This window comes from Dendrobates tinctorius, unplaced genomic scaffold (assembly GCF_039654945.1).
Source record: "Dendrobates tinctorius isolate UK_male_01 unplaced genomic scaffold, ASM3965494v1 ptg000126l, whole genome shotgun sequence".
Lineage (NCBI taxonomy): Eukaryota > Metazoa > Chordata > Amphibia > Anura > Dendrobatidae > Dendrobates > Dendrobates tinctorius.
The window spans coordinates 292,051-310,953 of NW_027361794.1; the positions used below are offsets into that span (position 1 = coordinate 292,051).

Genomic DNA, 18,903 nt, shown 5'->3' on the forward strand with positions numbered 1-18,903 from the left:
TGGCAGGCCGGACCCGCCATTTCTCCAGTCACCTTCCACGGCAGCTACATCGGAGGATGTCTTCCCCGCCCTAATAGGGGACAGGAACACAAAGAGGTTAAATACCCCTCCCCTTCCTGCAACCACCAGTCTTTTCCTGTCCCCTATGGGGCATGAAGAGGTCTACGATGGTGCTGCCGTGGCCGGCGATCGGGAGCACCCCACGTCCTGTACCAGCTGGGATACCTGTCAGATGCCGGGCAGCCGAGGTCGGGGACCTTGCTCTCCTCCTCTGGTGGCTGCTCCCGTCTCCGTCTGCATGGTGGGACTCGGGACTCTCCCGCCTCTCCTGCGCCTCCTTCGGGGTTAAAGCGAGGTGGTAATGTGCGCGCCGGGGGCCTCCAGAAAGCTCTCCGGCTTCCTCCTCCGTGCTGCCGGTTCCTGGTGGCTCACGCTGGCCTGGGGTGGTGTTCCTCCACTTCGGCCGTTACTGGGCTTTTCACTGGGGTGCGCGTCGCCTAGGGGTGCGCGTCACTTCCGATCTGTCCCTATGCGTTCCACGGTGGAGCGCCGGGGGGGTGCGTTACTCCTGGGACCAGCGGTCACATTCTGGGGCGTCCTCATGTGGTCCCCCCCATTGGGCCAAAGGGAGGAGGAGGTGCACAAACAACGCTGGACCCTCGATCTTTCAAGGTCCAGGTGAGATCACCAGGTAAGACACCTGTCTGACACTGACTGTAGACGGCATGGACGGTGACAAGCCCTCTCTCTCTGCGTCGGCGGAGCCCAGCGTACCCCCTCCTACTGTAAGTAGCAGGCGTCGGCCCTGGCTATCCAGCATTTATTTACTAAAATGTCATAGCATACCTCTCTCTAATATGGGGAGAAAAGGGCTCTGACCCTATGAGGAGCTGCCAGACTCCCTCGACATACGGGGAAAGCTCTGCCCATCCTGTACGGAGAGGTCCTTCACACTGAGCAGCCCTCTCTCCTGGATAGCGTCAAATCCCTCATAATACAGGAGGTTCACTCTTCCATGGCTCCCTTCTCCCAGACCGCCTCCCTCTAGGAGGAGGAGGAAAGCTCTGATAGAATCAGACTCAGGCGAAATTCAGTCCTCGGATTCAGAGGACGCTCGGGAGATTGAGGGTTCCTTTTCCACGTCCACCCCTAAAACCAGGGAACAGAAAATATCACTTGGTTCCGAGAATATGGGTGAGCTAATCAGTATGGTTAAGAGCATGATAGGGGTGGAGGAGGAAGAAGTTAAATACACGGTACAGGACGAGATGTTGGGCTGAAGCCCAAAGAAGGTGTCCTGTACACGAGAATGTACAGAATCTGATCCTCCATAAAAGGAGGCCTCCCTAAAAAAAAAAAGCCTATCCCTTTGAGGGCTCCTCCCAGCTCAAAGATCCAATGGATCGAGAAAAATAAATATATATATATATATATATATATATATATATATATAATATATAATATATTTTTTTTTGAGAGCTTATCAAGGAAGTCCTGGGACACCTCTACAAATCTGCTAGGAGCTAATATAGCTTTCAGATGCCCTGTCTCTATGATTTCGCACAGACTCAGGGCACCTCAGGGGAAAAGATACCTGTCGCCCTACCCCTACTGCAGAAAGCAACGAGGTTCTTAGCCGATGCTTTCGCTGGCGGTCGCTAAACAACTTGAGACCAGGCCGGGACCAGGGCGGAAGATCAGCCTGTAATTCGCAGGTCTCAGGTAATTCTTTAATGCACCGTCTCTTCTAGGCTGAGCGTGACTGCTCTCGCCAGGTCCGGGTAGCCGCAAAAGCGGCCGTCCTTTCTAACTCCTCTAGAGGAGTGACCTGATTAAAATCCTAAGGGAGGCGCCTTATCTCCAAATGGTGCGCCATCCCCTTCCAGGGCCACTATGTGTTCAAGCTTGTCCAGGATAACATCCTGGACAAAGCTTCGGACAAAAGGATCTCTTCCGGAACATAGAAATCCTAGGAGACGGATTTTTCGTCCCTCCCGTGACCAAACCTCTGTCAACAGCTATTCTAAGCTGAATTTGCATGCCCTCGTCAGATCACAGCCGCTAAGCAGCTTGAGGCTGGGCCAGTACCGGCATGAGAGACTGACTGGGAATCCCTGGTCCTGTTGACATACTCAGGAAGAGTATAGGGGGCAAGGGCAGGAACATCCTTGTCCCTAACCATCAACAGACCCCAGATAAGCAATGACGCCCGGTTGGGGGTCATCTCTCACTCTTTTTTAACCCGCTGGCAGTCCATCTCCACAAATCAGTGGGTCCACCTTACCATACAAGATGGACTAAAAATTGGGTTCGAGAGTCCTTCCCCGTAATGCTTAGGGGTAACCTCCCTACAGCCTCCACACCTTCAGGGCTCCTTACCAAGAGATCTGCTCCGGTAGAACGCGTGCGTGCCAAAGCGGGAGAAGGACATGGCCGTTACGCACGTCCCTTCCTGGTGACGAAGCCATCAGAGAAAAACCGAATCATCATAAGCCTGAAGCCATTAAACAAATCGGTCCGGTACAGGCAATTCAAAATGGAGTCAGTCAGGGGCAGTCCCGCTCATCGGACAGAACTGGGTAATGGCAACGGTAGATCTGAAGGGTGCATATTACCAAGTGCCAATCCATCCGACCATGTATCTCTCCAAGATCATGGCGGAAGCAGTGGTTTTCATCCGGCACCAGGGGATAGGCGTTATCCCATATCTGGACGACTTCCTCCTCTCTATACCATCTATCTCATGTCAGAAGATGGACGTAGGAAAGACCCCGGGGATAATAAGATCCCTGGGTTGGATACCGAACCTGGTCTATCCCTCCACGAGAAGGAAGCTTCTGGGAGTTCTCTCGGACTCAAGGGGAAAGACATCCTTCTTACCTAAGGTTTGTCAGGTCGACCTTGTCCACAAAAGAACCTGGTTCAGGACCAGCGGGCACCGACCCTCAGAGTCAATGTATGCTCTAGGATCTCTGACCACATGCACCCAGGCGGTTTCTTGGGTTCAGGCCCACACCCAAATGCTACAAAGCCACGTGCTTTTACATTCCAGGATCCGCCTGGCCTACACGGGGACAAATTCCATTGTCCTGAAGGACTCCCCTCCCTGGTCAGGTTAAACCGGCCCTGAGGTGGTGGTTGAACTACCGAAATCTTCAGAAGGGAGTCAGCCAGATTCAGCTTCCCTTGAAAACACTCCGCTCAGATGCCAGCCAACGAGGCTGGGGCGCAGTAGTAGAGAGATCCTATTTTCAGGGGCGATGGCTGCCGAGCATCAGCACCAGTTCCTCAAATCTGAGAGAACTGAAGGCGGTAGGAAAAGCGCTAAAAGACGTCATCATCGCTAATCCCAAATCGCCACGTCTGCATCTACTCGGACAACATGACCACAGTGGCCTATCTCCAGCCAAGTGGGTACGAAGTACGCTGGCCTGAAGGCAATAGCAGCAAGGATCTTCTCCTGGTCAGTACGTCTGAAATGATCAGACAACACCCAGGCAGATTTCCTCAGTCGAGAAGAAATTCATCCGGAGGAGTGGTGCCTGGACCAGACGGTATTCGTGTCCCTAGCTTCAAGATGGGGTGGAGGTGGACCTAGTCGCCAACAGGCAAAATGCGAAGACAGAGGTATTCGTCTCCCTCAACCACATGGACGGAGTGCAAAGAATAGATGCCCTTCACCCAATGGTGAGATTCCAACCTCGCATATACCTGCCCACCCATACCGATGCGGGCAAAAAACATCTCAGGAAATCCAGACGGACCGAGTTCCCACAATACTAATCGCCCCTCTGTGGGCCAGAAGAAGTTGGTACAGTGCCCTACTTGCCATGGCCCAGGAAAGCCCTGGCTTCTACCCCAAAAAGGGCGACCACCTTCACCAAGGTCCTCTGCTACACCCGGACGTAGGCAAACGGAACCTGGCAGCGTGGTTATTAAAGCCGAATTCCTAAGAGCCAAATGGCTCTCGGATAGGGTAATCCAAACACTTCAGGAAAGCCAAAAACCAATAACCAAGGCCATCTATGCCAAGGTCTGGGAAAAGGTTTACGCCCTGGTGCTCTCCAGGCACCCCTGATCCCTTCCATCCCAGTGCAGCACAGACCCTAGACGTTTACAAAAGGTCTAGAACAGGGCCTTATCCACAGCACACTAAAGGTATAAATATTAGCTCTTAGCACCTTTTTTGATCTTGACCTGGCCAGCCACCGCTGGATCAAATGATTTTATGGCTTCGGCAGCCAGGATTCGTCCTGAACTCCGCAGTCAGGGGCCTCCTTGGGATCTCAACACCGTGCTCAACACCCTAACCTAAGATCCATTTGAGCCTCTAGATTCCTTGACCATGAAAACCTAACCCTTTAACCGTCTTCTTAGTCGCAATTACTGCGGCTAGACGTATAGGAGAATTGCAGGCCCTGTCAATTCAAGAAGCTTACCTTGTAATCATTACAGATAATATCTTGAGATTAGATCACGCCTTTCTACTCAAACTTTCATAGGGATCAGGACATTGTACTGTCCTCATTCGGCCCAAGCTCTTCCAACCATAAGGAATAGACCTTCCACACTCTCAACATTTGCAGAGTGGTCCTGTCTACCGACAATAGAGTGAAGCCTAGCGGATTCACCAGAATTTATTCATCCAGTTCTCAGGACGAAATAAGGGCAAGAAGGTGTCAAAGAACACGATCGCGAATTTGATCACACAATCTGTCTGCCTGACCTATGCATCACAGAAGCTGGCTCCACCCGCCTCACTGAGGGCACATCCTACCCGTGCAATAGCAACATCATGGGCAAAAAAGGGGAATGCTTCGTCAGAGCGGATATGCAGAGCCGCCACCTGGTCGTCCATCCACACGTTCACCAGACTTTACAGGCTAAATTTCAATGGGGATTTAACATTTGGCAGACGAGTGCTGCAGGCCGTGATCCCCCCTAGAGAAATTAACTGTTGGTATTACTCCGATGTAACTGTCGTGGAAGGTGACAGGAGAAAATAGAATTAGACTTACCGGTAATTCGGTTTCTAGGAACATTCCACGACAGCACTAATTTCCCTCCCTATCTGATATTCTTATTGGATGATTCCTGCACTTTGGTGGTAACTATTCATACTGGTGTCCAGGAAAACACTGGTGGTTGCAGGAAGGGGAGGGGTATTTAACCTCTTTGTGTTCCTGTCCCCTATTAGGGCGGGGAAGACATCCTCCAATGTAGCTGTCGTGGAAGGTTCCTAGAAACCGAATTACCGGTAAGTCTAATTCTATTTTTCAATTCACAGCAATGCCGTTCAGTCTTTGATGGCTCCTCGAGTGTTCACAAAAGTAATGTTAGAGGTGATGGCTTATTTGCATCAAAAGGATACACTAATTATACCCTACCTAGATGATTTCCTGGTGGTAGGAAGATCGGCCTCCCAATGTAAAATTCGCCTTTCTGACACAATTTCGTCCTTACAGGCGTGGGGATGGATTATCAATTTCGAAAAATCCAGGCTGATTCTGGAAACCCTTCTGTCGTTCCTGGGACTATACCTTGACTCCGTAAGTCAAAAGTGTCTTCTCCCAGAGACAAAGAAATTGACCATAGTGACAAAGGTCAGATCAGCGATGAGTAATCCTCAAATGTCATTAAGGGAGTCCATGTCCCTTTTGGGGTCCCTTACCTCATGTATTCCAGCAGTCCAATACGCCCAGAAGAATGTTTGCGGGGATTTTAGAGGGTATAGTAATCCTTTCCGATGGAGGATTACACTTCTTGTCTTGGTGGTTGGATGAAAACCATCTTTCCAAGGGGGTTCCATGGATTGTAAAACCATCCAGAATAATTACCACTGATGCTAGTCCCGAGGGATGGGGCACTCATATGGGAGATAGCCTAGCTCAGGGCCGGTGGGATGCTAAGGAAGTGGAACACTCCTCTAATTGGAAGGAATTAAAAGCAGTTAGTTACGCTTTAAATCATTTTCTTCCACAGCTTCGAGGATCTCACGTAAGAATCTTATCGGACAATATATCTGCTGTTGTGCACATATATATGATATATTCATATATGTGATGTGCTATATGTGCAATATATGTGTTATATCGTGAATGGATCACTTGGTAATGGTTGTGTGTAGATAGTTATATAGATTAAGCTATTAGAATTGGTTTGATAAATATTGAACTAATACTTGGCGGTTCCTCTCGTACTCTGAAATTCAACGGAGGATGAGGGGGGGGTCGCCCCTTTTATTCTGTAGGATTCCTGTTCCTATCGGCGGATCCCCTCTCTCATGTGGGTGCTGACGTCTACTCTCTAAAAGAGCATTACCGGTAAGTAATCCGGCTTTTTTTCTTGTAATATAGGAAAGCCTAAGGCCAGAAATAAACCCCATTATGGAGACTTTTGGATCAAATAATTTCTGTCCGTGGTTTTGTGCAAACACAAAAGCTTTTAAAAAAGCCTCAAACTTCTGTGTGTGAATCAGACATGAGATCTAACGTAATAGAAGATTACAGTGCGGGGAAGACGGGAAACCTTCATATAGACGGCCGGTGGGGATGGAGTCAGTGACGGACTCTGGACAAATATGTGTCTAGAGCCGTAGTAGAAGATGAAGATGTCGTCCTCATCATGAAGTAGTTATTTCTCCTGTCCCGTGTAATGAATATCTCCTGCAGTATTGCTAATGCCGATTCCAGTGTCGGGAAATGAGACGAGAATTAGCGTTATGGAAGATGAGTCTATGAGGAACGTATTCAGCTGCCGACTCCGAGGGAGAAACTGCTTGTTGCCTGTGGCCTAAATATATGTTTTATTAGTAGATGTAAAGAAGAAAACTAAATACTGTAAAATAATCTCATATGTTTCCCTTATTATCTCCAGTAATTGTATTATTACACAGGATTTTTATGATGTTACATCGGCTCATCTTCTCATTCAGGTCTCTACAATATCGGATCCTCTCAGTGAAGATCTTCTGTATAAGAGAATTTTCCTGATTTACTGATCAATGATGGATATGGACAGAGACAAGATGGAGGAGAGGATATTACACCTCACCCTAGAGATCCTCTTCTGGCTTACTGGAGAGGTGAGAGATTCTGATGACGTCACATTACATCATTCTTATCTATGGGAATAACAGATGGACAGAACTGGAGAGGTGAGGACTCTGGAAATGTCTGTAGTGAGATTTATTAATGTGTCTCTCCATAACCAGGATTACACAGTAGTGAAGAAGACCTCTAGTGAGCGCTGTCAGGACCCTGTGTCTGAGGGATGGGGAAGAACCCTGAGCCCAATCACGGGGCCTCCACCTCACCCCCTGATACATGAGGACATCAATGACCAGAAGATCCTAGAACTCGCCTACAATTTGATTGAGCTGCTGACTGGAGAGGTAACACTGCTGGGAATGCTGGGACATTATACAGTAACTCTATGAAAGGATCGGGGGGATGATGGTATCATTGTATGTTTCAGGTTCCTATAAGGTGTCAGGATGTCGTCGTCTGTTTCTCCATGGAGGAGTGGGAGTATTTAGAAGGACACAGATATCTGTACAAGGACGTCATGATGGAGGTTCCCCAGCCCCTCACATCACCAGGTAGTAGACAGGACTAAATACACACGGCCTATAATTATCTGTATGTAAAGAAAAAATTCAGTCCCTGTATGTGTTTCCTCCAGATCTCTCCAGCAACATGACAACACCAGAGAGATGTCCCCGTCCTCTTCTTCCGCAGGACTGTAAACAAGAAGATTCCAATGTTCCTCAGGATCATCAGGTAGATGGAGAGAAGGTGTCATGAGATCTCCCCTATGATGTGTAGACGGCTGTGAAGATCTTGTGCTCAGTCTTGTTTTATCCACCAGTATTATATGCTTTATACTTGTGTAATGAGAACGGTGGAGATGGCAGGATTAGAGCTGATCATAGATGTGACTTCTCCATCTGTCTGTGACTTTTACAATATTTGTTTCAGGGTGAAGATCTGACCCATATTAATACTACAGAGACATATGTGAGGGGTGATGAGCGGTGTAAAGAGGAGATTCCTACATATGACTACCCAGGTGAGTAGTAACCACTAAATGCAGAGAAGTCACAGATTCTTCTCAGATACCGGCTGCAGCTGCTTTATCGGTGGTGTAGTCTGGTCATATCACAATCGTGTGATCACCATTTGGCCTCAAGACCACAACATTCTCCTCCTCCCAAAACTGTTCTAATGACTTTGGGCATTAAAAGCCCTTTTCTATAGAACTTACCACCTGAAGGATCCACCTACCCTCTGGGATTAGGAGACTCTCACCATTACCTGCCCAATCTGTAAACTACAAAGCCAAATGACAGTGTACATAGAATGCGCTGACAAGTTAGAAAATCACTTGAAGAAAACTATTATGGTGGGTCTGTAAGAGAAAGTAGAGGGTAATGATGCTGTTGGCTTCCTAGATCCCTGATATCTTATTGGGTGAATCTACCTTCTCTCCCTTCTGTGCTGCTGAATGTTCTCATATGGTCCCTACAAGACCAGGTCCAGTCTTTCTGGCCAGACTTCACTTATATGATAAACAACATTAAATGTGCAGTGAGGCCAAGTGTGAATTTCTGTAAAATAACAACAGAGTTTCCTTTTATCTTGACTTTTCACTTTGTATTAAAACTAATTTCAAGGAGGATTGTGATAAACTACAGGAAAACCATTACACTGTGCCATGATATATCTCTAAGCTGTGTGTGGCTGATGGCTGTAATATACAATTATTCACACCTGCAGGAGATGTGTTGGCATGGCTCGAGCCCTGGTTTCCTGGATGCATTTCATGTCATAAATTCCATTATGCTTTCTATCCTAAGGAATTCAGATTACTGCACAATCTCTCCTGAAATGTAGAACGCTAATACTTTCTCTACTCTTCTGGTTAGGACTCATAACCATATATGAGTGCAACTCTGGTTTACTGTTGGAGCTCTCCCCTCGTACATACGTTGTTGTTGGGGATGTTTTCAAATAATTTTATTGTTTTTTTAGAAATAAACAGGGTAGGGAAAGGAAGGAAGGGAGTGGGGAATAAACAACCTTGTACAGGTACGGGAAAAATTTTTAAAAACTAGAGAACCCACAAATAGGCATAGAATAACATATTCGATATATGTTATTGTTGTTGGGGATGTAACCTTTTTATTCTATGTCTATTTTTACCTATTCATTCTGTATAATAGTTTGATTGTGGTGGGATTGTCCTGCGTCACTAATGTGAGTCTGTAACTCCCTGATAGTCCTGGTGATGAAATCCGTCTTGTGGTTGTTGTTTAATCTGTATTTGTAGTTTCCAGTTAATGAGATTCTCGTGCTCTGGGGCGGGGCTGTGGGCAGGGATTTATGTGGTGCATCTGTGTTGGCTTATGACAGGTCACTGATCCCTCAGTAACCTGCCCCCTATTTTACATAATGCATATAATAGTGTTGATGTTATTGTTGATAATACCTATAATATTGTGGCTATTGTGAGGCTTAGAAAAAAAATTACATCCAGCAAAATGTGACCGGTGATGGCGGCGCCAGTGCAGTAGCATCTATAAGTAAGAGATAGATGATACTGGACAGGCACCGTCAGTGTCATTGTGTAAAGTAGGGGGCAGGTCAGTGAGGATCAGTGACCTGTCATAAGCCAATACAGATGAATATGTAATCAGAGCACCAAGTAAAGCCCCGCCCACATCCCCACCCCGGAGCACGAGAATCTCATTAACTGAAAACTACAAATACAGATGAAACAACAACCACAAGACGGATTTCATCAACCAAGGTAAGATTGTAATCAGTATAACTGTGCCAACCTGACCGTGTAGGTTACTGTGCACAATCCTGCTGACAGGTTTCCTTTAAGACATCTCAGCTCTGCACTATTACACACAGTTAACCCCTTAACACCGGAGCTTTTTTCGATTTAGCGTTTTCGTTTTTAGCTCCTTTCTTCCCAGAGCCATAACTTTTTTATTTTTTCATCAATATGGCCGTGGGAGGGCTTATTTTTTCTGTGACGAGTTGTACTTTTGAATGACATTATTGGTTTTACCATGTAGTGTACTAGAGATTGGGAAAAAAATTCCAAGTGCAGTGAAATTGCAAAAAAAGTGCAATCCCACACTTGTTTTTTGTTTCTCTTTTTTTCTAGGTTCACTAAATGCTAAAACTGACCTGCCATTATGATTCTCCAGGTCATTACGAGTTCATAGACACCAAATATGTTTTGGTTCTTTTTTAACTAAAATCCAAACTTTTCTAAAAAAATTAAAAATTGCGTCGTTTTTCGATACCCGTAGTGTCTCCATTTTTCATTATCTCTGGTTGGGTGAGAGCTTATTTTTCGTGCACCGAGCTGATGCTTTTAATGATACCATTTTGGTGCAGATACGTTCTTGTGATCGCCCATTATTGCATTTTAATGCAATGTCGCGGCAACCAAAAAACCCCACAATTCTGGCATTTTGACTTTTGTTCTTGCTACACCGTTTAGCGATCAGGTTAATCCTTTTTTTTATTCATAGATCGGGCGATTCTGAATGTGGCAATACCAAATATGTGCATGTTTGAGGGTTTTTTTTTTTATTTTGAATGGGGCTAATGAACTTATGTTTTTTTATTTTTTTAAAAACATTTTTCTTTGACTTTTTAGGCATGCTTCAATAGTCTCCATGGGAGACTAGGAGCTGCCATAGCCTGATCGGCTCAGCTACATAGAGGTGATGCCAGATCATCTCTATGTAGCTGAATTACTGACTTGCTATGAGCGTCGACCACTGGGTGGCACTCACAGCAAACCGGCACTGACAACCATAGAGGTCTCCAGGAGACCTCTGGTTGTTATGCCGACGAACCGATGACCCCCGATCACGTGGTGGAGGTCACCAGTGTGCGTATTTCCAGCACGATTGCTGGGAGCGCCATTTATATGCCTCTGTCAGAGTTTGACAGCGGCATTTAACTAGTTAATAGTCGCAGGTGGATCGCGATTCCCTCCGTGGCTATTGCGGGCACATGTCCACTGTTCAAAACAGGTGACTTGTCCCAGAAAAGATGTGGGCTCACCGTCGGAGCCCACATCAAAGCGGGGGATACCGACATCGGCGTATTATTACATGCGATGTCGGTAAGGGGTTAAATGTGTAATATATCTTCTTGAAACTCATCTGACAGAAAATATTGGACCTTACAATAGTTTAGATTGTGAAGCCTCCGATCCCCGTACTCTAAATACCCCAGATAGGTTTCACATCTAGCTAATCATTCATTACTGACTGTTGAGTTTGATCATTTCAGTAGATGTGTTATTGTCTATACTCGCAGTTTTTGATTACAGTAGTTAGTGTCCAAAATACTCTGATTTAACCTCTTCCCGCAGTCAGTTTTGTGTTCTTAATCAGGCCCCATTTTTAAAATCTGACATGTCACTTTATGTGGTGATAACTTTGGAATTATTCACAAAGGATAATAGAAAACAAATGGATCTTACAAATTATTTTCCAAATTCGCACAATACCCTACATACGGTTGTACACTCCTGTCTGGGCACATGGCAGTGTTCAGAAGGGAAGGAGCGCCATTTAGCTATTTGAATGCAGTTCTAGCTGGAATAGTTTGCAGACACAATGTATTGGGTCACCTGGAAGCTCAAAAGATGTCCACCATGAGCATGGTTGGCCCCATCTTCTCTGCTTTCTATATCTCAAGGATTGCCTTGCTCATCGCCCTTTAACACCCTTACATGGATCAGGACTTACACCGGGACCCCTAGGCTTGGACCATGTTGTTACCTGCTAGTCTGTGGTATTAGATAGCAAGAAGAATAGTCGGGTACCTGGTTCAGAACCAGAAGGACAGAATCAGAAGACACAAGAGTAGTCCGCAAACGGGCCACGGTCACAACAGGTAACAAATACACAAGAAGCCACAAGCTGCACACAGAGGATTGAATCAGAGGAGAACAAGGCTGCATCTGGCAGATTCCGGCCATATGCTTTGAGCTTTAGTAGGGTGTGGTACTTTCCAAATGGCTGAAGTAGGGAGCAGATTACTCCAGCTGGACAGCAGGAACAGATCCCAGATGAGATTGGACACATCATTTGCAGAAGCCCTAATATAACTAAATTACAGAAAACCAGAATAGTCGAAATCCCCATAAAGTGATTCCATTTTATGAATTAATTCTCTGATGTTATAATCTATAAACAAGTGGTCAAAATTGTTGCTACCCCTCATTTAATGACAGAAAAACCCACAATGATTACAGAAATAACTTGAATCTGACAAAAGTAATAATAAAAAAATCTATGAAAACGAACAAATGAAAGTGAACAAATGAAAGTCAGACATTGCTTGTCAACCATGCTTCCACAGAATTTAAAAAAATAAAAATAAAACTCATGGAATGGGCCTGGACAGAAATGATGATATCCCTAAAAATAATGTGACAAAAGGGACATGTTAAATCGCGGTGTGTCCACTAATTAGCATCACAGGTGTCTGCAATCTTGGAATCAGTGAGTGGGCCTGTATAGAGGGCTATAGATACTCACTGTGCTGTTTGGTGACATGGTGTGTATCACACTCAACAAGGGCCAGAGGAAGCAAAGGAAAGAGTTGTCTCAGGAGATTAGAAAGAAAATTATAGACAAACATGTTAAAGGTAAAAGTTATAAGACCATCTCCAAGCAGCTTGATGTTCCTGTGACCAGGGTTGCCACTAGGAAATTCGGGGCCCCATACTGGCAAAATTTATGGGGCCCCCCTTGAGACTCTGACAAGGCTCCACCCCCAGTTCCGCCTCCACCCTAGCTCCTCCACCACACAAACCTTCCAAAATCCCTCCGCCCTTTCACTTCTAAGCTACTGGATTATCCTGAGCACTGCTGCCTTATGTTATCATTGGGCATTTGGTTTTCCAGCAGGTCAGGATCATCCAGTAGCTTATATATACATTGCTATTGGGGAGTCGAAGGGGGAGGGGGAAGGAATCATTATACAATCATTCCATCCCCCTCCCCAATAGCAATGTATATATACGGTAAGTACAATCACATACTGAAATGGTGGACAAACGAATACATGGACTTGTTATTTACTCACTCAGCCAGTGTTGCCGCCGCGCCCACCACCCAGTCAAGAAGAATCTAATGGTCGTCTCAGCCTGCCCACCGCTGCCGCCTCAGCGTGCCCACCAAATAAATGGAAAGTGTATATTATTACATATATAATCACTGATTATACACTACAAAAAAATCTTTATTGGTAATTTTTAAAAACTGATAAATTATAGAACGTAAATACACCTCAAAACATAATGCTAAGTGATTATGTACAAAAAACAAAAAAAATTAAATAGGAGTCAAGAGTAAAGGGCTGATCACCCCATTTAGTTTACTAACTTTTATACAGTCATAATTCCAAAACTCTTTAGGGTATGTTCCCTCGGTCAGTAAATGCTACGGTAAAGTAGACCCCTTAAGGAACTTATCTAGATGTGTGGTGAGCACTTTGAACCCCCAAGTGCTTGACAGTTTATAATGTAGAGCCATAAAAATAAAAAATCTATTTTTTTTCACAAAAATGACCTTTTCACCCCCAATGTTTTATTTTACCAAGTGTAACATGAGAAATTGGACCCTAACAGTTGTTGTGCAATTTGTCCCGAGTAGGCTGATACCCCATATAGGACTACAGGCTGAGCTTCAGGTGGAGACAGTCAACATGCTGGTACTGTGCAGCACAGTCTGTGCTGACTAAAAGGATAGGACTACGGGCTGAACTGCAGGTGGAGACGGTGAACATGTTGGTACTGGTCACAGCACAGTCTGTGCTGACTAAAAGAATAGGACTACGGGCTGAGCTGCAGGTGGAGACAGCCAGCATGCTGGTACTGGTCAGCACAGTCTGTGCTGACTAAAATGATATGACTACGGGCTGAGCTGCAGGTGGAGACAGTCAACAATGTGCCTACTAATCATGGACGCTGGCTCACCCCATCAGCCCCCTGGCTCCCCCCATCATCAGCCGGGCCCCTGGCTCCCCCAGACCCCCATGATCAGCCGGGCTCCTGGGTCCCCCAGACCCCCATGATCAGCCGGACCCCTGGCTCGCCCAGACCGCCATCATCAGCCGGGCCCCTGGGTCCAACCAGACCTCCATCATCAGCCGGCCCCCTTGCTCCCCCAGACCCCCATCAGCCGGGCCCCTGGCTCCCCCAGACCCCCATCAGCTGGGCCCCTGGCTCCCACAGTCCCCCATGAACAACCTGGCCCCTGGCTCCCCCATGAACAACCGGGCCCCTGGCTCCCCCATGAACAGCCGGGCCACTGGCTCCCCACAGGACCCCCATGAACAGCTGGGCCCCTGGGACCCCCATGAACAGCTGGGCCCCTGGCTCCCCACAGGACTCCCATGAACAGTCGGACCCCTGGCTCCCCCATGAACAGCCGGGCCCCTGGCTGCCCACAGCTCCCCCATGAACAGCCAGGCCCCTGGCTCCCCACAGGACCCCCATGAACTGCCGGGCCCCTGGCTCCCCCATGAACAGCTGGGCCCCTGGCTCCCCCAGGAACAGCCGGGCCCCTGGCTCCCCCAGGAACAGCCGGGCCCCTGGCTCCCCCAGGAACAGCCGGGCCCCTGGCTCCCCATGAACAGCCGGGCCCCTGGCTCCCCACAGGACCCCCATGAACAACTGGGCCCCTGGGTCCCCCATGAACAGCCGGGCCCCTGGCTCCCCACAGGACTCCCATGAACAGTCGGGCCCCTGGCTCCCCACAGGACCCACATGAACAGTCGGGCCCCTGGCTCCCCCATGAACACCCGGGCCCCTGGCTCCCTACAGGACCCCCATGAACAGCTGGGCCCCTGGCTCCCCCATGAACAGCCGGGCCCCTGGCTCCCCCATGAACACCCGGGCCCCTGGCTCCCTACAGGACCCCCATGAACAGCTGGGCCCCTGGCTCCCCCATGAACAGCTGGGCCCCTGGCTCCCCCATGAACAGCCGGGTCCCTGGCTCCCCCATGAACAGCCGGGCCCCTGGCTCCCTACAGGACCCCCATGAACAGCTGGGCCCCTGGCTCCCCCATGAACAGCCGGGTCCCTGGCTCCCCACAGGACCCCCATGAACTGCCGGGCCCCTGGCTCCCCCATGAACAGCCGGGCCCCTGGCTCCCCACAGGACCCCCATGAACAGCCGGGCCCCTGGCTCCCCCATGAACAGCCGGGCCCCTGGCTCCCCACAGGACCCCCATGAACAGCTGGGCCCCTGGGTCCCCCATGAGCAGTCGGGCCCCTGGCTCCCCACAGGACCCCCATGAACAGCTGGGCCCCTGGGTCCCCCATGAGCAGTCGGGCCCCTGGCTCCCCATGAACAGCCGGTCCCCTGGCTCCCCACAGGACCCCCATGAACAGCTGGGCCCCTGGCTCCCCATGAACAGCCGGGCCCCTGGCTCCCCACAGGACCCCCATGAACAGCTGGGTCCCCCATGAGCAGTCGGGCCCCTGGCTCCCCACAGGACTCCCATGAACAGTCGGGCCCCTGGCTCCCCCATGAACAGCCGGGCCCCTGGCTCCCCACAGGACCCCCATGAACAGCTGGGCCCCTGGCTCCTCCATGAACAGCCGGGCCCCTGGCTCCCCCATGAACAACTGGGCCCCTGGCTCCCCACAGGACCCCCATGAACAGCTGGGCCCCTGGCTCCCCCATGAACAGCCAGGCCCCTGGCTCCCCACAGGACCCCCATGAACAGCCGGGCCCCTGGCTCCCCCATGAACAGCCAGGCCCCTGGCTCCCCCATGAACAGCTGGGCCCCTGGCTCCCCACAGGACCCCCATGAACAGCCGGGCCCCTGACTCCCCACAGGACCCCCATGAACAGCCAGGCCCCTGGCTCCCCCATGTTCAGCCGGGCCCCGACAGACAGAGACATAAAAAGAATACCTTACCTGCTCATTCGCCGGGCGCCGCCTCGCCGTCCACCGCACCGTCAGACCGACGTCTTCTGCTCTGCTACCCGGTGCAGCCAGTCCCACGCCGACGCTACGTGCACACCGCTCTTCTTGCTCAGGAATGAGGAAGTGAAGAGCAGCGTGTGACGTAACATGAGCCGGGGGCAGTGCTGGACCATAGTGCACTGGGGGGAGGTAGAGAGGAGGAGGAGCCAGGCGCTGCACCGATATCTTTCCCTTCCTTGCCATGTCACAGTGAAACACGGGGAGAAAAAGCCAGGGCAGGCTGAGGGGGGCCGGGCGGGCCCGGGCCTCTGAACAAATTGTAGGGGGGGGCCCGGCCAGGACCCGAGCGGCGAGCGCGGACCGGGCTGCCAGCGCCCAGCGTGCTTGGGCGCCGCCGGGCCCGGGCGGGCCCCCCTAATCACCGGGGCCCCATACAGCTGTAATGGCTGTCATGCCCTGATGGCGGCCCTGCCTGTGACTACAATTGCACATATTATTCAGAAATTTAAGCTCCATGGGACTGTAGCAAACCTCCCTGGACATGGCCGCAGGAGGAAAATTGATGACAAATCAAAGAGACTGATAATACGAATGGTAACAAAATAGCCCAGAAAAACATCTAAACAGATTAAAGGTGAACTTCAAGCTCAAGAAACATCAGTGACAGATCGCACCATCCATCATAGTATTATTATTATTATTATTTGAGCCAAAGTGAACTTCATAGGAGTCGGCCAAGGAGGACACCATTGTTGAAAAAAAAAAGAAAAGCCAGCCTGGAATTTGCCAAACTACATGCTGATAAGCCACAAAGTTTTTGGGAGAATGTCCTATGGACAGATGAGACAAAAATGAAACTTTTTGGCAAGGCACATCAGCTCTATGTTCACAGATGGAAAAATGAAGTATATCAAGAAAAGAACACTGTCCCTACTGTGAAACCTGGAGGAGGTTCTGTTATGTTCTGGGGCTTCTTTGCTGCATCTGGCAAAGGGTGTCTAAAATCTGTTCTGGGTACAATGAAATGAGTGGATGTTGGAGAGTGAAAATTACACATTTGCCATTTTATTACCCAACACATAGTGCCCAGTTTGTGCTCCAGGAGACACACACCCCAAATTTAGTGGATTCTTCTCACTATAATATTGCTAAATACAGGAATACTAAATGTTGTTTGAGTACACTGCAAGACTCCGAAGTGAGAGTGGATTTTGCTGGATTGGCTTATAGAACCCTTGTTGCTTTTCAACAGCCTTTGAGCCACTAATAGTGTGGGAACCTATGTTTTTTCCAATGAAAGATGATTGACCTGAGTGGAGACTTGTTTTTTGTGAGATGAGAATTGGTATTTTCCCCTACATAACATTGGTTTCTTTTTATTCGATATTTGGGAGGCAGAATGAACAAACAGTTGAACGCCACACACTAATGGTTCATCTGACAAGATTTTCTATTCTACTGTGAACTGTTATTCTCTTTAGTTTTTTACATAGCTTGCCATTTTTATGGAAAAAGTAGAAATATTCAAAATATAAAACTCAAGGATATTTAATTAAAAAATTATTGTTTTTTATCTTAACAGATGACTGTACCAGGAGATCAGTGGGACAGCTGACATCTTCAGTTTTTAAATCTGATGATCTTGAGATCCTACAAGATACAATTGAAGTGAATGAGATTTCTCCAGATATACCATCATCCATTCACAGCAAAGATCTGCCATCTGATCCAGTGAAACAGGTCCCATCTACTAAGAAAAATCAAAGTCGCAAAAGAGGCATTAAAAAACAAACTGCTCCTAAAGCAAATAAGCCTTTTTCATGTTCAGAATGTGGGAAATATTTTACATGGAAATCACATTTTGTTACTCACCAGAGAATTCACACAGGGGAGAAGCCTTTTTTCTGTTCAGAATGTGGGAAATGTTTTAATCGGAAATCGGTTCTTGATAGCCACCAGAGAACTCACACGGGGGAGAAGCCTTTTTCATGTTCAGAATGTGGGAAATGTTTTGCACATAAATCATATTTTGTTACTCACCATAGAATTCACACAGGGGAGAAGCCTTTTTCCTGTTCAGAATGTGGGAAATGTTTTAACCGGAAATCGGTTCTTGATATTCACCAGAGAACTCACACAGGGGAAAAGCCTTTTTCATGTTCAGAATGTGGGAAATGTTTTAACAGTAAATCAGAATGTGTTAAGCACCAGAGAACCCACACAGGAGAGAAGTCTTTTTCCTGTTCAGAATGTGGGAAATGTTTTACAGATAAATCAGGTCTTATCCGTCATCATATATCTCACACAGGGGAGAAGCCTTTTTCCTGTTCAGAGTGTGGGAAATGTTTTGCACATAAATCACATTGTGTTACGCACCAGAGGACCCATACAGGAGAGAAGCCTTTTTCCTGTTCAGAATGTGGGAAATGTTTTAACCGGAAATGGCTTCTCGTTAGACATCAGATCAGTCACACAGAGGAGAAGCCTTTTTCATTTTTTTAATGTTGGAAATATTTTACTTGGAAATCAACTGTTAATAAACATCAGAGATGTAACATTGGGAAGAAGCATTTTTTATGTTCATAATGTTGAAAAAGTTTTAACCAAAACTGGATCTTCTTAAATGGGTTGTCTCTTGTGATTCCTCATGTTTACTGACAAAAGGATAAAACTAAACTTTATTAATTCCAAATGTAAAACTATACCCATTATTCACTCCCTGAATTTTCATGTACTATCTATTCCTGACTAACCGCCACTGGAGTGGCTTATAAACTTACAAAATATATAAATATATAGTTTGAAGTCTGGGGTATCCCCATATATGCTAGTTTTCTGACTTTTTCGGATAACATGATACATGATTTTAGTTTTTTTTTTGTCTTGTCTCTCTTGAATATAGGTCAATATTAAATAAAGT

At 47.6% G+C, this 18,903-nt stretch overlaps 1 protein-coding gene across 1 annotated transcript in view; it reads left to right on the forward strand.

Moving 5' to 3' along the window:
• The window catches only part of LOC141047029 (uncharacterized), a 110,942-nt gene extending 92,404 nt beyond the window's left edge, over window positions 1–18,538 (forward strand). The window contains exons 2-7 of the mRNA XM_073541940.1: window positions 6,935–7,084; window positions 7,214–7,393; window positions 7,477–7,600; window positions 7,684–7,781; window positions 7,980–8,070; window positions 17,566–18,538. Of these exons, the coding sequence (XP_073398041.1) occupies window positions 7,004–7,084; window positions 7,214–7,393; window positions 7,477–7,600; window positions 7,684–7,781; window positions 7,980–8,070; window positions 17,566–18,485 (1,494 nt within the window). The 5' untranslated portion in view covers window positions 6,935–7,003 and the 3' untranslated portion in view covers window positions 18,486–18,538. The remainder of the gene's footprint in view (window positions 1–6,934; window positions 7,085–7,213; window positions 7,394–7,476; window positions 7,601–7,683; window positions 7,782–7,979; window positions 8,071–17,565) is intronic.
• Window positions 18,539–18,903: the final 365 nt, after the last annotated feature.